Below are 24,979 nucleotides of genomic sequence, written 5' to 3'. Positions count from 1 at the left end.
GTACTAATGGAGTTTTCAAATGTTAAGAATCACGAAGTATCAAAAACTGACACAGATGGTATTGAAGCCACACAATAATAATTATGTTATAGTTCATTGTGAACTGGCTTTTGACTTTTTAGGCCATCCTCAGATAACTTAAGACTAAACTGGTAGTCTGAACATCAGAGACAGTTTATAGCTGTTCAAAAATTGTTTTTCAAAGGATATGTGACCTTTCACAACTATGTATATCTATATAAATGCCACATGTGTAATGAAATACACAAAGAAGTTGTGAATAAATAAACCTTATATATCTTTATACGCAAAGATTAAAAGTATGAGAATGTACAGGGCAAAACAGTAAACAAGTGAGTACTGGCATATATTATTATGTCTTATGGACAAAACAACTCGTGAATGTGGTGAACAGGTGAAAAACGTGGGAAGTTGATGGGGATTAGTTATACTGTTTACAACAATCATATTACCATACAGTTAGAAAAATATCAGTCGGCTACTGTTACTTTAGCAAGAGTGAATAATGGAACTCTATTTGATCTTTATGTTGTTTATTTATTCCAAAACTTTCAAGCAGCATTAGTCTCCTGTGTTTATTTGCTATATCAAGAACATCAAATTTAATATTATTATTCTAAGCATGTCCAGCAGAGGTGGAATCTTTTCTTTTTCAGTCTCCAACACCATTAAATGTTCAGTCAGTCTAGTAGTTACAGCCCTTCCTGGTTGGGCTACATATAATAAGCCACACAAATTGCAGAAAATCCTATAAATTCCACTCTTGAACAGAATGTGGACAACATTCCTGATATAGAAAACTGGTGTATGCTTCCTGGATTTTAGATTGCTGGTTAGTACCTGAGAAGTGCTCCCTATATATAGCACAGGGGCCTATTTGTTGTAAGTGTAATATAATGCCATCTGAGGAGATTATAGAAGTGAAGTTACCCTCACACTTTTTTTCTGTTAAGTGAGTTGTGAGTTAAGATAGGGCTATAACCATTGCTGTATGCAATTTCTTTAATTAATTTTAATACATTTCCTAAATCTGATTGTTTTATGGTTTAGATAGCAGATGGTGCACCATGGAGTGAAAGCTGCATGTTTGTGTGTTACAGGATGCTGGTAATTGACAGGCATTACTGTATCTGTAGATGTTACTTTCCTGTATATCTTAAATAAATATTTTTATTTTCTATATCAATGGTAAGGAGTAAGAAGTTGATTGAGTCACCCATACAACTCCATGGTAAACTTAATTTTACTTTGGTGTGAGTTTAAATATTGGAAAAAATTGTTTATCTGGAGGTGCCTGTCCACAAGAACAGTATATTATCCACTTAAGTGGTGTGATACTGTTTTTAGAATTCAAGGGCTCCTTATTTAAAAATGTATGGCCAAAATTATCTACCTACATTTCTGTTAATAAGGGGCTCAGAAGGGACCACATTGCTGACCCATCTGACTGACAGTACAGAATATGACGAAATTGGAAATAATTTTGTGTTAAGCATGTCTCAGTTGGCAGTCTTATATTGTCAGTCTTCATTGGAGTTGTTCTCGTTTTACACATCAATTCTGCCATAATTACAGTAGCCTTTCAACAGCAATATTAGAAAATAAGATGCTGATATCAAATAAGACTAGCTTAGCACTAGGTGGAGTAGATAGGTATTTTAGTTTTTTGACTAATGCAAATAAATTAGGTTTTCCAAAATTTTGGTTTAAATTTTGTTTTTGTTTCAAGTAGTGACTCCAACTCTTTGGCTAATTTATGGCAATATGCTGAAACTGAAGACACTACAGATCTTATTGTAATACTAGCTTAGGTAATCCATACAGCCCTGGTGCTATGGGATTCATATGTTTAGAGTCATTTTCAGTAAATATGTATATATCCTGACTTCTTAAATAACACTAAACTGTTTCCTTTGTCACCTTTGGTGGCAATGGCATCTTGGGAAGATAGTTTTTTCTTTAATGTGGTCAATACTCTTCACCTTCTCCACAACCATCATTGAACAATATGGAATGGCCAAGCTAAGACGGCAGTTGACAGGATAGGCTGTGAATTCAGGGGCAATAAGAAGAAGGCATAACTGACATCAGAGTGTTTTATTGGAAAAAAAAAGTCTCTCAAGACTGGACCACCGCATCCCGAGGCCAGGAACAGAGAGAGCAACAGTCTCCCAATCCCACTATAGGTAAATCTCATGTGTTTGATTAGGGGAAGTTCATTGATTACCTGGGAAGTGCCACACCCTCAGGGCTGACACCACAGCATCAGCAGTGGCAATACGGCATGTGGCCCTCATTTCCGTGCCCTGACTTTGGTGGGAGGATTTAAAATATAGAGACTCTTACAATAGTTATTAATAATTATATATTGTACACCTCCCACTCACCCCGTCCACAAAGCTCTACATGCTGTGCTGATTTTGCTATGATTGGTTGGATGTTGAAAGAAAAATGAAAATCCTTAAGATGTTATATTCATAGTAAACAATTTTTGAGGGCCATGAAAACAATGATTACAAACACATTTATGTAACTGACCTTCCAATAAGCATGCCTGTGGCTTGGTGATGTGACAAAGGAAGTAGACTGGACAGAGTAACTGCCAGACTGATACTGATGGATAAGTGAAGATAAGCTAAAACTCATATAACTTGTATGAGCACACTAACTGAGGAATTACTGCATTATCATCATACAGGCAGGGCTATAGAATATATAGTTAGAAACTTTCATGAGGTTTTAGTTGATTCAGACATGTTAGAAGTTAACAATAATTCCTCTAATTTTTATTTTATTTTATTGTTTTTAAGAAGAAGAGAACAACATATTAATGTGTTGAGAACTGCTATGACGAAAACTAAGTTAAGTAAAAAGTCATATATCTTTCTGGAAACTGTAAAACATGACCTCAGCTAAATCTACTAGTTTTATTATAATAAAACAATGGAAAGTTCAGGATGAAGTAACAGTGGTACGGAAAGAAAATCTTTTGGAGCCAAGAGGACCAATCACTGAAAGCAGAAACACTGAGCTGCACACACACAAGCACACACACACAGACACACCGATACACACACACACACACACACACACACAAGCGCGCGCGCGTACACATGCACACAACATACACAAAATGCCTATTCCCCTACATGGCGCCAGTTGGAGTGACAGTGCCAATACCATTTTTCAGCAGGTGGACCGGTTGTGATGGGGGAAGTGTCAGGTAGGGTGGATAGAGGGAGGCAAAAGCCAGGGTGAGGGGCTGGGGTGGGTGGCTAGTGACTTGCAGGGATGTGGCTGTTATGCCAGCTAGGAATGCAGGATCAAGAGGTGGCAAGTTGGAACTGTCACACACCTTGGTCTGCAACACGAATATGATCCTTGTGTTCAGAGAAGCTAGTGGTGGACAGAAGGATCCAGTTGCATAAGGTTGTTAAGCAGCCATTGAATTTGAGCATGTTGGGTTCAGCTGTACATTGTGTCACCTGGTTGTGAACTTTTTCTTGACAGTAGTTTGGTGGTGGCCACACATTCTGGAGGACAGCTGGTTGTTAGTCATACCAACACAAAAAGCTGTGCACTGCTTGCAGCAGAGTCAGTATATTGCCTGGCTGCTTTCACAGGTGACTAGGCCTCTGAACTGGTAGGATAAGCCTATGACAGGTGTGGAGTAGAAGGTGCTCGGTGTTGGATTAGGCAGGTCTGGCACCTTGGTCTGGTACAAGAGTATGATATCTGTGAGAAGGGGCTGGGAGGAGAAGTTGCTTAGGGATGGACTAGGATCTTGTGGAGATTGGGTGGGTGATGAAACAGTGCTTTAGGAGGGGTGGGAAGGATCCTGCTTAGGATGTCGCTCATTTTATAGCAGGATGAGAGGTAATCAAAGCCCTGGCAAAGGATATGGTTCAGTTGTTCCAGTCCAAGGTGATACTAGGTGACGAGAGGGGCACTCCTTTGTAGCTGATTCTGGAGGATTAAGATGTTGGAGATATGGCGCAGGAAATCTGTTTGTGGTTTGGGAGGTATTGCCTATAGTGGGCATGGGAGTTTACATCTCTGCAGATATGTCATCCATGGTGGCTAGGCTGTGTGGAGGGAATTTTTTGGTTCTGAAGGAATGGCAGCTGTCGAAATACAAGTATTGAAAAGGACAGATTACTATTTACCTTATAGAAGAGCCATTGTATCACAGACAGGCACAATGGAAAAGACTGTGAGATATATTTTGGTTCTGAAGGAATGGCAGCTGTCGAAATACAAGTATTGAAAAGGACAGATTACCATTTACCTTATAGAAGAGCCATTGTATCACAGACAGGTGCAATGGAAAAGACTGTGAGATATATTTCAGCTCTAGCATAAAGCCCTTCTTCATGTTGTGTACATCCTGGGACAACCAAGAAATCCAGGAAAAATGTGGAAATTTTTTCATTTGAGAAAAATCCAGAAGAAACACAGGAATTTTTTGGAATTCAGGAATTTTTCATTTTTTAATTTCCAGTTAAATTTTTGTAATTTTGACAGGTAAGAACTGATACTCTTAAAAAGAATTTCACTTCATCCCACTACTGTAGAATAATACTGCAGCAATAAAACATCAATGAGAGAATAACATCAAAATAAAAAATTAGCTGCAAAGAAATTGTGCTATATTTTTATAACAACAAAACACAGTGCACATACAAGCATCTGCCAACAGAAAAATGTGCCAAAGGCTTTAAGAGCAGGACTCTGCAATACTTTATAACAACAAACTGCTTTCATTGAATCTTATGTCACAACTGTTTATATGCATGTAAGAAAGTGTGATGCATTTATTAAATCACAGAGCATTTGACTCTCATTCAAAATGTAATGCTTGAAGACCAGTTACTTAGAAAAATTTTGGTTCAGAAGACCAGCCATTTATGTCATTATTTAAAATTTTACTGGCACATTTTTGTTTGATATATCTTAAAGGATAATACACGCTAAAGGAGATCACTACTACATGTGAGAGCTTAGCTTTTCTCGTAGCTATACTGTTTGTATATTAAGTTAAACCATTAACATTTCTTATTTGTGTATTCACAGGGATGTTGCTATTGGCTGACTACATCATGTGTCATATGCTCTGAATATCTGCTGCCATTGGCTAGCAAGATCATGTGATGTGATCTGATTGGCTGACACAAGCATATCACACAGTACAATGACAATTTCAGTGCTTCAGAAGCTACCATGCTGTATTTGGTCGAATTTGTATTTATAATTTCATAATAGGAAGATATGCAGTACACTTGTTGAGGTGCCTCAAAGACTTTTCCAAAATGGGTTTTTATTTTATCCTTTTTTTTTTTTTTTTTTTTTTTTTTTTTTTTTTTTTTTTTTCCTAAAGTGCTGAAATATTCTACACTGATGTATAAAACCTTTACCATTCAAAGCATTGATAAGCTTTAAAGCTCTGGGAGAAAGTATATTGTCACTTAATATGGGAAAAATCTGGGAAACTTTTTTCGTGTTCACATGTATATCCTGTTCTTCTGCTGTACGAAACACATGCACACACTCACACAAGCACAACTCACACATGCATGGCTACTGTGCCAGAGCACTAGAAACTACTGTAACTGCATCTAACAGAGATGCAGTCTGCTATGACAGGTGGTGGAAGAGGCACAAAGTCGGCCGGGCAAGGGATAGGAGGGTATGGTAGGGGGAAGATTCTTGTGCTGCTTGCCGGAGCATGTAGGTACTTGGTGGGGCCAGGTTAGGGCTGTTAGGTGTGACATTGGAAGGCTGTGCTGAAGTCAGGTATGGGAAGAAGAAAGAATAGGAAGGAGAGAAGTAGGTATATTGATGGGAAAGAAGACTCTTGCTCTTACAGTCTGTTCCAAAACAGAAACATTTTCCTATCCCCTGCCCCACATAATGTTAATGTATTGTTGCCTAACTCATGGAATCACCCAAAATGACCTTACATCAAATTATCCATCTCCACCCCTCCTTCCACAATGACCTCTACCTGTTCAAGTTCCATCAGTCCACAGCCCTCACCAACTTAGACCTGTAAAACCCTACAAATCAGGTCCAAACCTCATTCCCATCAGTAGAATTCACCTGCTTTGCAACCCCAAATCCTGCACCCCTTCTCTCAGATTGAGACCCTTTCCAACCAGAAACTAGAGCATCAAGCACACCACTACCTCAGAAAAACCGCCAGCCTGTTCACATCGTACTCCCATCTTGGACTACCACCATCCACCACCTCTACTAGAGCCTCAATGAAATCTCCCCACCACAGCCACCAAACCGTGCCTTGGAGACCTACTACATTTAGCACACCCTCAGAAACTCACTCCCACCATTACGTAGAATCCAGAACCTAAACATACTGTAACATGGTCATGAACCTGTCCTCCAAAAGTCTCAGACTCACAGAAGTATCAGTCCTTTGTGAAGGGCTTAACTTTCGTCTCACTCTCAGAGTCAATCTCCTTTTCCCAATTCATACTGCGGAAACACTGATGTTGCCACCAACTCTATCAATCATACTCAGTCCAAAATCAACAGTGAATGATGCCTGACTCAGTTTTCTCCTCCATTCAAGTGTGACCCACCCCCACTGCCCCCAAATCACCTCCTGTTAACTTTTCAAAATTTCCTAATCTTGAATCTTGCCTCACCATTATTCCCAAAATCCACCAACAGGGAAAACAACCTTACATGCACAGAACAAACCACAATCCAACGCCAAAAACCTGACCCTAACCTTATAATCCTACCTACCGATAAAGGCTCCATCTCTGTTATTATGAACATTATGAACCACAAGGATTATCTGGTGAAGGGCTGCATCAACCGCCAGTTACATCCACCAAATAACCCTGCCACAGTGATCCCATTCCAGGTATCCAGCAGGATGCCCAGTCCCTCCTCAAATCCTTAGATACATCCCAGAATGTCTCCCCTGGGTCTGTTTTTCTCCATACCCTTGTCACTCCCTCCAGTCCTATCCTCTACATGCTTCATACAGTCAATAAACACACCCGCTCAGTGTGCTCCATTGTGGCCAGCTACAGCAGAACCCCAGATACCTGAGCCAACATTAAGGGAAGTAAGAGATGCAATCAACAAATTGAAAAACCATAAAGCACCAAGATCAGATTGCATAACTGCAGAATTAGTTAAAAATGGGGGACAGAAATTGGTGGAAGTAGTTCACAAAGTGATAACTAAAGTGTGGAACTCAGAGATGATACCTGAAGAGTGGCAGCAGTCCATTCTGATCCCTATTTTTAAGAAGGGCGACAAAATGGATTGTAGTAATTGTAGAGGGATATCACTATTACCAGTACGTTCCAAAATTTTCTTGAATATTCTGCTAAGCAGGCTTACACCATATGCAGATGAAATTGTGGGGGATTACCAAGCCGGTTTTCAGAGGAACGGATCAGCTATAGACCAAATATTCACCCTGCATCAAATTTTGGAAAAGAAATGGGAATACAATAAACCAGTTCATAATCTTTTCATAGATTTTACAAAAGCATATGATTCAGTATTGCAATCAAAATTGTACAGAATTCTTTTGGAACTTGGAATGCCAAAGAAGTATGTTAGACTTATAGAAGTGAGTTTGAGAAACACAAAAAGTAGAGTACACGTGGGGAAATTGGAGTCAGAAGAATTTGTAATAAAGAACGGACTTAAGCAGGGAGATGCCCTGTCCTAGAATATATTGTACGAATGGCAGCAGATAATTCTGAGGGTGTGGAGTTAAATGGAAATATTAAGATATTAGGGTATGCAGATAATCTAAACATCATTAGCGATAGGAATCTCTGCTCTCATGGACCAATACCTTCAGGCTATTACCTGTAACCTACCCTCCTACATAAAAGACACAATCATTTCCTCCACCGACTCTCCAAGGTTCCTGTTTCTTTAGCACTTGGCACCCTGCTCACCACTATCATTGCCAATTCTCTCTATACTAATATTCCCTATGCCCATGGCCTTGCCGCTATTAAACACTACGTTTCCCAACACCCAACTGTCTACAGAACTTCTATCTCCTCACCATGACAAACTGTATCCTCTCCAGCAATTACTTTTCCTTTGAGGGAATCACCTACATACAAATCCCTGGTTCAGCAATAGGCACCCATGTGGCACCATCCTATGCCAACATATTCATAGGCTATCTAGAGGAAACATTTCTAATCATGTAGAATCCCAAATCTCTCACCTGGTTCAGATTCATTGATGACATCTTCATTATCTGGACTGAGGGTAAGGACATCCTATCCATATTTCTCCAGAACCTCAACACCTTCTCTGCCTTGGTCGTATTGAACCCACCTTCCTCGGTATTGACCTCCTTAAGTGCGGCTGCATCTGCACATCCATCTACCAGCCACCAACAACACCTACACTTTGACAGCTGACATCGATTCCTTACCAAATCCCATCGATACAGCTTAACAACCCATGGTCATTGCATCTGTAGTGGCAAGCAGTCACTCTCCAAATATACCAAGGGTCTCACGGAGGCCTTCATAGACCAAAATTATCCTTCCAACCTTGTCCAGAAACAGATCTCCGATTACCTGTCTCTCCAGTAATGTAGCACCTCCCACATATCAATTGTCTGTCCACAAAGGAGCACTCCTGTTCTGACACAGTACCACCCAGGACTGGAGCTACATGTCATTGTGCCCCGAGATGAGGAATATCATCCTCACTAACTTCCGCATCCCTCCTACAGCCTGACTGAATTTTCTCATTATGCGAATTTTGAATGGTGATCTGTTTTAATTGTTAGAAACCATTTAAAAGCCAAAATCACAAAAAATATTTTTTATTCAAGACAACCGCTTTTAACAGTTTAGCTGCCATATTAGGGTCATAAACATTTTTTGGTAGTAAATGATTCTCATTTTATGCTGACCTCAAGCACAAGATTTCAAGTACATAAAACTTAGCACATTACAAATGTTTGTCATTGCTTAAATATTTAAAAACATACAGCATCATGTCTAAAAGGCCATGTCCATATATATGTTGCTCACAGATGCTTGTTGTATCATCCAAATACATACTTACTTACTTACTTACTCTCTGGTCGTACCGGACTCGAGAGTCCATTACCACAGCAACGTATTTTCGCCACCTGTCCCTGTCTTGGGCTATTTCCTTCCATTCACCTTCAATACCTAGGCTCCTTAAATCAGCCTTCACATTGTCCTCCCATCTATGCCATGGTCTCCCCACAGAATGTTTTCCCTCTAGGTGCCCTACCAGTACTCTGCGCGCTGCTCTGCCCTCATCCATTCGAGCTACGTGACCCGCCCATCGCAGCCTACATGATTTAATAATACTGATTATGTCAGGGCTTGAATAGAGTTTGTGAAGCTCTTCGTTATGCAGTTTTTGCCACTCTCCGCTAATGTGATCCGTTTTGCTCTGAAAATTTTCCTCAAAATTTTGTTTTCAAATACTCGAAACGGCTTTTCATTTTGCAAAGTCAGAGACCAAGTCTCACACCCATACAGCATAACTGGTAGAATAATAGCTTTGTATATTCTAATCTTTAAATTCCTAGACAATATGTGTGATGAAAGTAATCTATTCAGTGAAAATTAGCACGCATTTCCCACTCGTAATCTCTTCTTCAGTTCAGATTCAATCTCATTTCTCGAAGTGATGTCCATGCCTAGATACTTAAATGTGTTCACTTTTTCAAACTGCATGTCTCCAACTCTTAACATCTCCTGATCTACTGCTGCTGGCATTCTAGTAGTAACCAGGTATTTAGTTTTGTCTTCACTTATCCTTAGACCTACATCTTCACTAGCCTTGATTAATGCATTCCCATTTGCTATTACAGATTCTTTCCTATCGCTAATGATGTTTAGATCATCTGCATACCCTAATATCTTAATATTTCCATTTAACTCCACACCATCTGAATTATCTGCTGCTATTCGTACAATATATTCTAGGACTAAATTAAAAAGTAGCAGAGAAGGGCATCTCCCTGCTTAAGTCCGTTCTTTATTACAAATTCTTCTGACTCCAATTTCCCCACGTGTACTCTACTTTTTGTGTTTCTCAAACTCACTTCTTTAAGTCTAACATACTTCTTTGGTATTCCAAGTTCCAAAAGAATTCTGTACAATTTTGATTGCAATACTGAATCATATGCTTTTGTAAAATCTATGAAAAGATTATGAACTGGTTTATTGTATTCCCATTTCTTTTCCAAAATTTGATGCAGGGTGAATATTTGGTCTATAGTTGATCTGTTCCTCTGAAAGCCAGCTTGGTAATCCCTCACAATTTCATCTGCATATGGTGTAAGCTAGCTTAGCAGAATATTCGAGAAAATTTTGGAACATACTGGTAATAGTGATATCCCTCTATAATTACTACAGTCCATTTTGTCGCTCTTCTTAAAAATAGGGATCAGAATGGACTGCTGCCACTCTTAAGGTATCGTCACTGAGTTCCATACTTTAGTTATCACTTTGTGAACTACTTCCACCAATTTCTGCCCCCCATTTTTAACTAATTCTGCAGTTATGCAATCTGATACTGGTGCTTTATGGTTTTTCAATTTGTTGATTGCATCTCTTACTTCCCTTAACATTGGCTCAGGTATCTGGGGTTCTGCTGTATGTATTTTGTATGCCTGCTCATTTCCTGCTTCCTGGTGTACATTTAATAGATGCTCAAAATGTGCCCTCCATTTACTTAATATAGCACTGGGGTCTGTCAGTATTCCCCCAGCATCCCCTTGAAGTACATTTGTCCTAGCTCTGAAGCCCTTCCTATACCCATTTATGTCTAGGTAAAGTTCCCTAATTTTTTTGTTTTACTGTTTGTTTCCATTTTTGTAATTTGATTGTTCAAATAATCCCTCTTTTTTGCCCGTAGCCTACGACCAACTTCCCTTCTCAAGTTCAAGAACTCCTCTCGTTTTCTGTCTCCCATTCTATCCCAATATAATTGTGCTTTTCTCCTTTCCTCTACCAATTTCTTGCATTCCTCATCAAACCACGGCTTCCTCCTATTCTTCTTAATTGTACCTATTGTGACCTTCGCTGCCTCTTTGATATTATTCCTCACAGTGATCCACTGTTTATTTACATCCTCGTCTTGATCTTTGTGTGTCCTGAGAGCATCAAACCTATTTGAAATTTCTGGCATGTAGCTTCTTCTAAAGTTTTCATCATTTAGCTTGTCAGTGTTGAACCTAACAAGTTCTGCATTGTGACACCTTGATGTTGCTGTAGATAGCCGTTGGTGAACTTTGGCAACTACAAGAAAATGATCAGAATCGCAGTCTGCTCCCCTGAAAGTCCTAACATTGTCTATACTAGTGTGCCATCTCCGATCTACAAGAACATGATCAATTTGGTTTCGGGTGTGTCCATCCGGAGAGACCCAAGTTGGTTTATGAATGTCCTTCCTTTTGAACTATGTGCTCTCAACAAGCATGTCTTTTGAAACAGCGAAATTAACCACCTTTGTGCCATTATCATTCAAAATGTTATGTAAACTTTCTTTCCCAATTGTAGGCCGGAATGCTTCCTCCCCTACCTTCGCATTAAAATCACCTATGATTAATTTTGTACCATACGAGGAGAACTCATCCCACAGTTGATCTAGTTCTTCATAAAAGCCCTCTTTAACAACCTCTTCAGTGTCCTCAGTTGGTGCGTGTACATTAATTACTACTAGTCTATTCCACCTGCCGGACAACACTATAACTGATAGTCGGTCACTAAGGAACCTTATATCTCTGATTACGTGAAGCACTTTTCTCTGTACTGCGAAACCTGTTCTGAAACTGTGAGCTTCTGCACTTCCATAGAAAAATGTATAGTTACCCCTCTTTATGCTGCCCTCCACCTGCCACCGAGTTTCTTGAATAGCTGTAATGTCTTCATCGTATCTATCTAATTCGTCTAATAATGTCTGGAACATTCCTGGCCTTTTAACGTTCCATGTTCCCAACCTGAAAGTTCCTTTCGGCCTGAATCTCTTTGAAATAGGTTCCGCCCGGAGATCCGAATGGGAACCTAGTTTACCTCCGGAATATTTTACTTCAAAGGGACCCATGCCCATTAATGTTGCTGATTCTTGATGAATAGATTTGATAGTAAGAGAAGAAGAAACAGTGATGGTTCATCACGCCATCACCTGCTCCCCACCGGCTATCCGTGACTGCTTATTTTTTTGTATTCGCAGCTACCCTTCATATCTGGAGGCCATATCCCCTATCCGCAACCTAGGGACGTGCTGTGCCGTGGTGGTAGGGGCCCACGAGACAGGATCCAAATACATACACAATAGATTATCTGTTTACATTTGCTGGACATATACGAGACAGTGCAAATCCATTTTAGATGGCATACGAGGTACAATAAGCCTCTCAAAGGCTGGGTGCACCACGTTTGTCAATAGCTCTCTGCTGTCTCATCCAAGTGGTAGCTAAGCCCAAAAGTACTTAACTTCGGTGATCTGACGGGAACTGGTGTTACCACTGCAGCAAGGCTGTTGGCTTCCTAACAACACCATATTTTCTGAAATGTATTGGCGACAAATATCACTACAACATATGCTTCACTTCCACAACCCCTGGCCTAAATCTCTACTAGCCACTAATACCTATCCCCAGCTCTGCTCCCACTCCAGTACTTCAAATGTCCTCTGTCATGCCAACACACTGGCAGAAATTTTCCCCTTCTCTACTTCCATCTGCTCTGCTCTCCTCCCTCCCCCTTCCTCCTCTCTCCCTGGGTGAACCAGAACTCCAGCAAAAAACTCTCAGAGGCAGTAGTATGGGTAAAAACAAGAAAAAAATTCTTAATTATCTACATAATTTCTCAAAAGAGCTAATTAGTGAAATACTAACATGAGAGACAACATTTAGCTATATGCATTCAGGACCATAGAATCTAAATTAAAACTCTCAAAAAGATAGGAAGAAGTGATGAGAATCTAATTACCACTGGTTTACGAGAAGATTTGCATTAAGAGGAATAGGGGTTATGAGTTCAATTCTCAGATACTAGTCCCTGTTCCATCACAAGTCTGCAACCTTGAAGGAAGAGAATTCATCAATAATGATGATAAGAGGCTTCAAGAATGCTGAAATGACAGATAGAAAACATGCAAAAATGAAATAAAAGTTGATGGCAAAAAAAAAGTTGATGGCAAAAAAAAGTTGATGGCTGCTAATGGTAGTAGAAAAGTGTGCAACAACAGCAGAAGAGCTGACCTGGGATGAGCTACAGTAGCACAATGGTGACAACCTTCATTTGCATATGTCAACAAGGCATTTACAGGCAGTATGGTTATGGCACAGGAAAGCACTCTTGTAAGTGAAGCATACATACATAAAATGAATTCAGCCAAAAAAATTGCAATAAGAAACAGCAATCACATATTATTCCTGGTCTGCAGTTGAAAACAAGAAAATATACAGTATAAAATCCAGGATGGAATGTAACAGTATTATGAAAAGGAAAGTTGCTACTCACCATATAGCAGAGATGTTGAGTCTCAGAAGGCACAACAAAAATACTGTCACAAATATGTTTTTGGCCAACAAGGCCAGTGTCAGTGTCAAAAATAGACACCACACACACACACACACACACACTCATGCCAACACAACTTACACATACATGACTGAAGTCTCTGGCAGCTGAAGCCGCACTGTGAGCAGCAGCAGCGGTGCATGATAGGAGTGGCAACTAGGTGGGAGTAAGGAGGAGGCTGGGGTGGGAAGGGTGATGGATATTAGGGTAGGGGTGGGGGACAGTCAAGTGCTACTGGGGAGTGTGCAGGGACAAGGTGGAGAGTGGGTAGGGCAGCTAGGTGCAGTTGGGAGGTTAGACAGAGGGCAGGGGAGAGGTGGAGGGGTTGGAGGAAAAGGAGAGAAGTAAAAGGAGTGGGTGCATTGGTGGAATGAGGGCTGTGTAGTGCTGAAATGGGAACAAGGAAGTGGCTGGATGGGTGAGGACAATGACTAATGGAGGTTGAGACCAGGAGGGTTACAGGAACATAGGGTAAATTGCAGAGAGAGTTCCCATCTGTGCAGTTCAAAAAACCTGGTGTTGGTAGCAAGGATCCATATGGTACAGGCAGTGAAGTAGTCATTGAAATGCAGGATGTCGTGTTGGGCAGTGTGCTCAGCAACAGGGTGGTCCACTTCTTTCTTGGCCACAGTTGTTCAGTGACCATTCATGCAGATAGACATCCTGTTGGCTGTCATGCCCACATAGAATCCAGCACAGTTGTAGCAGCTTAGCTTGTAGGTCACATAACTGGTTTTTCAGGTAGCCCTTCCTTTGATGGGACAGGTGATGTTTGTAATTGGACATGAGTAGGTGATGGTCTATTATAGGGACATGATCCAATAGGTAAGGGGTTGGGAGCAGGAGTTACATAGGGGTTGAAGAGTATATTTTGTAGGTTCGGTGGAGAGCAGAATACAATATGGGAGGGCTGGGAAGGGTAGTGGGCAGGACATTTATCATTTCAGGGCATGAAGTTAGGTAGTCAAAGCCCTGGTGGAGAATGTAATTCAGTTACTTCAGTCCTGGGTGGTACTGAGTTACAAAGGGAATACTCCTCTGTGGCCAGATGGTGAGACTATGGCAGGTAGTGGGAGACTGGAAAGATAAGGCATGGGAGATTTGTTTTTGCACAAGGTTGGGAGGATAATTACAGTCTGTGAAGGCCTCAGTGAGTCCCTCGGTATATTTCAAATTTTCCTCTGTGGCCAGATGGCGAGACTTTGAGAGGTGGTGGGAGACTGGAAAGATAAAGGCAGGGGATATGAGCCAAGCAACAATGCAGGAACAGTATGTGGGACTGGGTTCTGGCTAGGGATAAGGAAACTTTTCTGTATTGATGCAGGTGAAAAGAGCAAGGATCCATGGTGGTGGAAAAAATGCGAAAAATTATATAAATAATGTAAAATTACCCCCAAAGAATTTGCAAAAATACACCCATATATTTGGGAAATTTAATTAAATAACTTAAGAAATAGAAGTTATTTTGGCAGCTAACAGTAACTGTCTTATTCTATTTACTCTCAAGCCTGGTAGCTGCTCAGTCCTTGAAGTGAATCTGATATGAAGGTTCCAGTCACAGATTATACTGGTGTGTAATGGCAGGCTGCTGACTAGAGCACATCTTCAGGAATGCGGCTGGCTTTTATGTGTCTTGGGTGCTGTGATGGCTGATTTCTGCAGATAGCTGTCATGTCATACCTGGTGAAGTTGCACCAGTCAAAGTGCACCATAACTAATTGGTGTGGTGGCTGTAACTCTGCACTGACTGCCGTGATCAGTCTTAATATTTCTAAGGGACTTCCTGAAGAGTGGTGAACTTTTTAATCTTTCCCTTTTTTGAAGCCTGATTCCATAACAGCAACCATTGCCGAGGTTATAATCTGGAATTCTGACATTTCTCCACTTAACTTACCTAGCAACAGCAGCAACATTGCAGGTCTAAATTTGTTACAGATGGTCCTCAAGCATTGGGGCAGCTGTTTTACCACTGTAGCAACAATACCTGGGGCACCTTTCCTAATTCAAATGATGAACGTATTTTACATCCATGCAGCCAGTAGATTTGTATAATGTAGTGTAATGTATGGGAGCAATCTGTGCCATTTTGTATGGTTCTGATTCACATAATGCATTATTTAGAGAATAGGTTATGGACATGCCTTATGTGGCCATTACCTTTTGCATAGAAGAGGGTAATTACCATTTCTTGATTATTAACAACTTGAAAACCTGTGTGGAAAGTGATAATAAGAATTTACTCCTTTGATCTTTCTGGAGAGGTTTAGAGTTTCCAAGCAGAAAAATAAGAAAGTTTGCCAGTGGAGCCACAACTAAAACCGAGCAAGGTGGTGCAGTGGGTAGCACACTGGACTCACATTTGGAAGGCCAACAGTTCAAACCCACATCTGGTCATGCTGATCAAGGTTTCCTGGGATAACCCTAAATCACTTCCTTTGAAAGATCATGGCTGATTTCCTTCTCCATCCTTCACTAATCCGATGGTAGCAATGACCTTGCTCTTTGGTCCCCTCCCCCAAATCAACCGACTAACCATAACCGAAAAATGGGAAAAGTGACCAATAATCGATAGAACATATTTATTACTTTGACCTGAAATTGGGAAAGCAACTAAGTCAATTTTTTTAATGGATGTGAAAGTATTTGAAGAAGAATTTTTAGTTTTATATAGCGTGCTCTTTGGTCACATAGTAGGCAAGACTGTACATAACTTTTAATATTATGCTGGCATGTAGGTCACTAGCACAGTGAGGCTACTCACACATTGGTTACCTTTTTCCTCTGTGGTGTTGTTGTGTACTACCATGTGACTGGTGCAAAATTCTTTCTGTAAGGGATTTCAGAATAAACAGCCAATTGTCTTGAGGTGTTTTACAATAAAGGATCTTATCAATGACAGTAAAGTTGGGCAAGGCAGAGAATTGCTTGCATTCTTCATCCTCACGGTGTTGTTTCTCTAGTTCAGCAACAATGATTGCTTTGGCTTGTATTTACCAAACTTTCCAACTCAATGCCTCAGAATTTTCTTGGAGTTTTTCTGGTTTCTGCCTTTCTCAGTAATCATATTCACTTAACTTATGGGCCCACCTAGTCATTCTACTACTAACAAGAGAAACTCATGACTCATATTCCAACCAATGTATAGTATGACAGCAGCCAAGACTACGGAAAGAGATTAAACATTTCAGCAAAACTGTTTCTGGTTTGTTTGTTTTTTTTCCTCCAGAGTTCAGTAAATCTTTTTCCTTTTTTCATGCTTGATTTGTGTTTAGTTTTTGACAAGCTGTCAAGCTGTCCACTGGGACCTCTTATCATGAAATCTGTAGGGGGTGCAATGGGGAGTTTCTCTTGTAAAATCCTTGAGGCTTAACAATCACATTAATGTGGCATAACGCATCACAACTGTAAATTTTCTCTCGTATAAGCAATAACTCCTTCTCTGTTGCGTAAAGTTAAGCTCACCTTGATTTAACTTGCTAGATGCATATCCAATAGGATGTTCAAATTCTCCTTGATCTTGAGCAAGGACACATCCAACTGCAAAATTACTGACATCACAGGAGAGTAAAAATGGTTTCTTAAGATCAATGTATGCCAAAACAGAGGTGACGGAGTTTGAATTTCTCTCTTAGTTATTGTGCAATTTACTCTAGAGAAGTGGAAAGCACAATGATGTTGTCTAAATACACTAAGCACATGAAAGGTTTCGGTCCTCTCAGCAATAAATCCACAAACAATTGGAATGTTAAGGTATTCTCATGTAATGGGACAGATAAAAAAATCTATTCCCCAAGCAACAGCAGGAGAATACACATACATAAAGTTTAAGGATATTTGCAAGCTTGTGGAGCCAGCAGCTCTTTCTTCTAGCTAGTGCTGTGAAGGGAAAGGAAGAGGATGAAGAAAAAGGATTGGCAAAGTTAGGAAATGGGGAGAGTATGGATAAGGTGGCCAAACCCTAGGTAAGGGGAGGCGTACTGGATGGGTTCAGAAGGAAAGAGTCTTTCCTCACTCTTTCCACCTATGTGCTCTCTCTTCTGTGCTTAACAGTGAAATTCTCTTTGCACTCTTAATGTTATCACCCTCACTTTATTTGACAGAAGGATCTTTTGACTTTTTTATGTGCTGAGTCACCTCTCCCAAATTTCATTTCTAAGGGATTTATATTGCTATATTCCTGTCTTCTTCTCAACTTTTTATACTTACTTCTTTTGTTGATGAGTTGAAGTATTTCTTCTGTTACCCAAGGGTTCTTCACAGCTATTGTCATTGTACCTACGTTTGTCTGTCCAACATCTGTGATTGCCATTTTTAGAGCTGTTCACCCCTCTTCAAATGAACTGCATACTGAGATAACCCTTGTCACAGTATCCATGTTGTCAGAGAACTCCAAACGCATCCCATCACTTCCCAGCACTTCCGTATCCCACTTGCTTCCAAGCTGATTCTTTTGGGTGACTCTCTTAAACTTCAATCCACTCTTCATTTATTGTGAACTGAGTTAATATCTGCACTTGGGTGTGCCTTACAGTCCAATATCTGATTTTAGAATCTGATAATGATGTAATCCAGTTGGAACCTTCCCATGTCTCATGTCTTTTCAAGTATACCACCTCCTCTTGTGATTCTTGAATGTAGTATTTGCTATTGCCAGTTGAACTTTATTGCAGGACTCCGTTAGTCTTTATCCTTCTCATTCTTATTGTCAAGCCCATATTCTCTAATGAAATTGTCTCCTGTTCCTTCCACAACAACCGTATTCCAGTCCCACATGATTATTAGATTTTCATCTATCTTTATATACTTAATTATCAGTTCAATATCCTTATATACTTAATGTTTCTCTTCATTTTCTGCTTACACATTGGCATGTGTAGCGGAACTACCATTATCAACATTGGTTTGCTGTCAAATCTTTTGAGAACAACCCTATTACTGAAGTGTTCACAGTTGCCCTCTCTTTGCCCTACTTTCTTTCCTATTCGCAATGAATCCTACTCCTTTTGTAACATTTTATGCTGCTGACAATATTACCCTATTTTCATTTGACCAGTAATTATTTTTCTTTCCATTTAACTTCACTTTCACTGTCCCACCTGCCACTATACTTAGATTGAGCTTTTTCATTTCCCTTTACAGATTTTCTAACTTCCATACTATGTTCGAACTTCTGACATTCCATACTCCAACTCGTAGACTTTTATCCCAGCATTGGTTCTTCCATATTTTTCTAATGGTCAGCTCTGCCTTGGCAGTCCCTACCTGGAGAGCCAAATGGGAAACTAGTCCAGAATCTTTTACCAATGGAGAGATCATCATGACAGTTTTTCAGTTATAGGCCACAAGTCCTGTGGACGCACATTAGGTGTCTTTTAGTGCATCAGTTTACATTGTCTTGTTCCTCCTTACACCACTGATCATCACTTGTCCCAAAGGGCAAGAGAATACACTAAACCTCTGTCTGCTCCTCTGCCATCTTTGGCATGGCTGTTGGCAGAACAAGGGTGACTGCTTATACCAGAAGTATTCAGCTGCCATTGCTGAAGACTTTTATTCATAATTTAAGATATGGCTGGATACAAATCTGGGACCCAGAATATTTTGTTTACATGTCAGAGTGGCTACCCCTAAACCATAGGTCCATTATCACTACTGGAAGGTAAACAATAAAACAATCTCCATTTTTCTCCTCTAACCTGGAATGTCCGGACTACTTATCACTCTGCCTTTGAGGTAAGTGGCTAACTTTACTTAGCTCATTGTCAAATACGCAAACTAAAAGGAAGATCAGGAATGGCAAAATCAAAAGAAAATTGAACGAGGAGATTAGCTTCCTAGCTCGCCCGTTCTTCATTCTGGATCTACAAGATGCCATCAGCGATTTGTAAACCAATAAGGCCGCTGACCTCGATGATCTGAGATCTGAGCAAATAGCAAATTAAACATTTTGTACAGAGAGTACAAGCACAGATCCTAGAGCAAATGAATAACTGTATTATAACAATGCAAATTCTGAAACTGTGGAGGAAAGCTCAGGTTGTTTCATTACTAAAACCAGGGAAAGACCCAGCTGAAGCTAAAAATTTCCGGCCTGTCTCACTGCTTTGTCATCTATTTAAAGTGCTGGAGCAAATGATACTCAAACGCATAGCTGATTATGTGGACAAAGCCCTCATTAAAGAACAAGCTGGATTTCGACCAGGAAAATCATGCTGTGGCCAAATCCTTAATCTCACACAGTACTTCGAAGATGGCTACCATAGAGGAGAAGTAATCGGGGTCGCATTCCTGGATCTCAGTGCCGCATATGACACAGTTAACCATAAGTTGCTTACCCAGAAAGTGTATAATGTCACTAAGGACTACACCCTTTCTATGTTTGTTCAAAGCATGCTACAGAACAGATGCTACTATGTAATCTTACAATCTAAAAACAGCCGATGGAGGACACAGAAAAATGGACTTGCACAGGGTAGTGTCTTGGCTCCAATATTATTTAATATCTATACGAATGACTTTCCCATCAGCCACCAGACATGAATGTTCATTTATGCTGATGATGCAGCAGTGGCCACACAGGATAAAACCTTTGAACAAGTGGAGGAGAATCTCACAGGAGCCTTAACAGAACTTGCTACCTATTACGACGGCAATAATCTCAAACCAAACCCTAGTAAATCTCAAGTATCTGCCTTCCATCTTAGGAACAAACAAGCCAAATGGAAACTCCAAGTCATGTGGCAAGGGGAAGAGCTGAAGCATACAAACAGCCCAAAATACCTGGGAGTAACATTGGACAGAGTGCTTACTTTTAAGCAGCACTGTCACAACACTAAAAAAAGGCCTGTGCCAGGAACATCATACTGTGGAAGCTAACAGGTTCATCGTGGGGAGCTCAACCACACGTTTTGTGCACCATGGGTCTGGTGCTGAGTATCTCAGCAGCGGAATACGTGGCGCCAGTTTGGAGGAACTCTGCTCACACTAAGCAAGTTGACGTCACCGTAAACAAAACTGTACGTACTGCCATAGGGTGCCTCAAACCAACTCCCAAAGACAAAATTTATCCCATCATAGGCATAGCACCACCAACTATCCACAAACAAGTAGCCGCCATGATTGAAAGATCAAAACAAAAGAATGATCCTCGACACCCGATGCATATGCACCGAAAACAGCGTGTCCGGCTAAAATCCCGCAGGAGTTTCATTGGAGCTACTGAAGAGCGTGCCACCAACCCCATCGTAAGGCGGCTATCTCTTTGGGAAGAAATGGTGCCACACTCCACACTGGAACTGCTTGAGGAGGGATCTGCAGGATTTCAACTACCTTTTACAACTTGGAGGTCATTAAACCGGCTGCACACTGGAGTAACTGGGTGCAAATCAAACCTATTTAAATGGGGCTACAGTGACAGCGATAGGTGTGAATGTGGAGCAATACGGGACTTGGACCACCTATTGATTTGCCCAGATATGTCTATAACATGCACTAAAGACGATATTTTGAAAGTCAATGACAAAGCAACCTACGTTGCTAATTACTGGGAAGGGAAGACATAGTTTGTGCATCCGGATACGGAAGAAGAAGAATACACAAACATCAATTAAAATTAAGCACATCTTAAAATATTAGTGTCTCTCTAAGTACTTTTTTGCTGAGTAGGAAAGGAAGCTCTCAACATTAGTTGATGTTTTAGGTTTTCGCTGTTAGTTGTTATATGCCTATTAGTATTATGAGATACAGATGGAAACCACAGGCCTCAGAAATACTTGATTCACACCAATTTCGACTAATCTAATGACTCTAAGAGTTGGTCTTGTTGCCAACTCATCTTTTATTTCTGACCTTTTAGGTCCATATCAAATGAATTTAATCATATTTCCACTAGGAAAAAAAAGACACAAATAATCTGAAAAAAAAATTAATATATAGACACAAACACAACAATAAAGACGTTTCACAACTTCCTAATACTAGACCATTATTTAGTCTGTTTACTAGTTTTTTACTCCTCTCTAACCAAAATCTCAAATTCTACTACACTTACAACACACCTCTACAAAACTTGCTCCTATGGCTGTGACAGTGATTGTTGCATTTGGAGACGGTTTCATAGGGGCTCTTGGCTTTCCAACTGTGTTACTTCATTCAGTAGTAAGATCTGCTGAAAGATATGGGACAGAGGAAGGTTATCCTGCTCTGTGTAGTGATGTGACAGTGTCACCTCCTTCCTTGTTGCAGACAATGTCAGTGAGTTGCCCATAAGGTTTATCTCTTACTCAACTGCATGCTAGGTTCACAAACCTCAGAACTTAACCCTGCAGTGGTGCTTAATGCCACCAACTAATGATTTACACGACAGTGGTTTGTTGAAGCGTAGACCCAATCTATTTGTTCTGGCTACTTTTTTGCATGATATTGTTGCAGTTCTATGAGCCTGATTCTTGAAAACAGTGGAAGCCTTTCCTGACTCTTTCCAAGCTGCTAACAAAAATTATCATAAAAATAACTGATGGAAAGGACCTTGGTGACTCAAATCATTGGAATGAAACAGTGTGACTTCACGAGAATCACACTTTCTAGGCTCTTATTTCCATCTTTCTTTTACCCTTAAATATTTGTGCATTAATCATTTACTATTTTACCCTGGTGCTCATGTGCTGCACAGTCTGTTTCACATCACAACGCTAAAACTGGCTGTACACTTAAGATTAAACACTAAGATACATGTATTTCTAGTGCTTTTGGCTGGTTAGTCTCTTTTCATTACTTACCTAGGGTTAAATACAGCTATACATGTCTGTCTAGCACTTGTGGCTGGTTAGTGATTTTCCTTAAATATTCTGGTAATATTTATTATTTATGCAGTTGCATGTTACTGACATCCACTCATTTCAGATGACCTTTTGTATAATAAATTTACCATTCTGATTGTTACCATAGCTTCTTGCCCAAACTGGTGTATTTGAAACTCTCCCACAACTTCCTAACCTGTACCTTTTCAACGCTGTTCAAATCAGAATGTCCTCTGCTGTCACTTTTCATAACATGTACACTTTTGATGTTATTACATGGTACTCTGATTCGTCCAGTGTGAACTCTCTAGTAACACTTTGAAATAACTTTACAATCATGCTCACTCCTTATAAATACAGTTTTCCTTACGAACTTCTTTTGCTCCTCTTATCCTTTAGTGCTTGAGATGAGTCCAATCACCTGTTGCTAAGGAGTGTCAGACACCACAAACTGCATCTGAGTTGTAGCTTTTTCTCATAGTATCCTTTCTTCAAGACTCCAGAACTTTCCGTACACTTTGCTCCAGCTCCACCATGTGTGAGTCATATTTCACTGGGCTCTAGGCAGCACTGAGCTCCGTGATGGTTGGATGCTCTTGTCATGCATTACAGTGAATTCTGATGGTAGCATTCAATTAAAATACAGATATCTATAGATCCAAAGGTGTGATTATCAAGCATTTTGCTCAAATCATTATTAGACTAAATAGAGCACACATTTGTGATGTGTTTGTCTGTAATTTCTTCTCTTAATCTTATGACTTGATTGTGTAACTTAAATAGTAGGAAATGAGCATGGACAGTGGGATAGTAGATCACACTCTAGAACTTTCCAATTTGGATGTCTGTACTCATTCATAAATGCTGGCATACAGCTTTAAATGACTCTTATTTCCTCTGTGTTTACTTTTATCTCTTTATAACTGGTAATAGCTAAAGTGTCTGAATGTGTTCTTTCCAGAAGAAGAAAGCAATTGTAGTAACTGCACGTGTTCATCCTGGTGAGACTCCTTCATCGTGGATGATGAAAGGATTCATGGACTTTTTGACTGGCGATAGTGGACAAGCAAAGGTGACTGTTATTATTAAAATTTTTAAATATTTTGTTGACTGTTAGTTTGGTTTGCAACAATATGATGTCTGTTATAATGTGTATGTCGTCATGAATATTTTTCCACTACTTCTAAATTCTTTACCATAAATAAATAACTGATGGGGGACACGTGGACAAATTTAAAGGATCATAAAAATAGTTCCGCTTTCAAAATTTTGCTGCTCTTCTAGTGACAGTGTACTTTTCAGCACCCATATCCTACATGACTCTAGATAGATGTTCACATACACACGGATACCTAGACACTAATCTCCACAAGATTGTGATAGTGGGGGGGAGGGGGAGGTGGGGGCAGGAGGCAAGGAATGGGTATGAAAGTACTGGTAGGTAGCAGAGGATAACACAGATGGTTCTTGATGGCAGTGATAAAATGTAGACTTCTCCTGCCAGCTGACATAAAGCTGAGGGAGTTGAGTATGTTTGAAGAGGAGGCAGAGAGAGAAGAGAAGCCAAGAAGAGGAACACAAAGTTAGGAAGAAATGAGGACTGAAAATGACAAGAAAGGAAAGGGTTAAGGGTTGAGGTTATCAATGGATAACCAAAAGAACCTCAAGAATAGAAAATGTGTTAGATACAGTTCCAACATGGCCATTTCACAGGAGCTTTAACACTGGAAAGGGGTTGGGGATCCAAATGGTATGTGTTCTGAAGCAGCTGTTAAGCTCACCAATGCTTAGTTGTGCAGAATGTTCCACAACAGTTTTATCTTGTATGTGGTTATCCACACTATATGACTGCAGTCAGAAAGGCCGTTGTTCATAATAGGTGACAGAAAGTCATTGAGTAAAACAGAAGCAATATCTGGTGTTCCCCAAGGAAGTGTTATAGGCCCTCTGCTGTTTGTGATATGCATAAACAATTTAGGAGACAATCTGAGCAGCCTTCTTAGATTTTTTACAGATGATGCTGTCATTTGCCACCTTGTAGAGGCATTGTATGATCAAAACAAACTGCAAAATTATTTACACAAGATATCTGTATGGTGCAGAAAGTGACACTTGATGCTGAATAAAGACAAATTTGAAGCCATTCACATGAATACTAAAATGAATTCACTAAATTTTGATTACATGTTAAAGCACACAAATATAGAGTTTGTGAATTCAACTAAATACTTTGGGATTCCAATTAAAAATGACTTAAATTGGAATGATGACATAGATAATGTTGTGGGAGAAATAAACCAAAGACTGTGATTTATTGGCAGAACATGTAGAAAATGCAACAAGTCTACTAAAGAGACTGCCTACATTATGTGTTTCTGTCTTCTTCTGGAGTAGTGCTGTGCAGTGTGGGTTCTGTATCAGACACTGAAAAAATTCAAAGAAGGGCAGCTCATTTTGTATTATTGTGAAATAGGGGAGAGAGTGCTACAGATACAATATGTGAATTGTAGCGACCATCGTTAAAACAAAGAGTTTTTTCATTGCAGCAAGATCTCCCATGGGATCTCA

At 40.0% G+C, this 24,979-nt stretch overlaps 1 protein-coding gene across 1 annotated transcript in view; it reads left to right on the top strand.

The window, feature by feature from the left end:
* The window catches only part of LOC126174922 (cytosolic carboxypeptidase Nna1-like), a 551,652-nt gene that overhangs the window by 204,952 nt on the left and 321,721 nt on the right, over positions 1-24,979 (top strand). The window contains exon 8 of the mRNA XM_049921363.1: positions 23,373-23,483. Within this exon, the coding sequence (XP_049777320.1) occupies positions 23,373-23,483 (111 nt within the window). The remainder of the gene's footprint in view (positions 1-23,372; positions 23,484-24,979) is intronic.

This window comes from Schistocerca cancellata, chromosome 3, assembly GCF_023864275.1.
Source record: "Schistocerca cancellata isolate TAMUIC-IGC-003103 chromosome 3, iqSchCanc2.1, whole genome shotgun sequence".
NCBI lineage: Eukaryota > Metazoa > Arthropoda > Insecta > Orthoptera > Acrididae > Schistocerca > Schistocerca cancellata.
The sequence above is the reverse complement of the archived record's forward strand: the minus strand, read 5'-3'. Positions and strand labels throughout refer to the sequence as shown.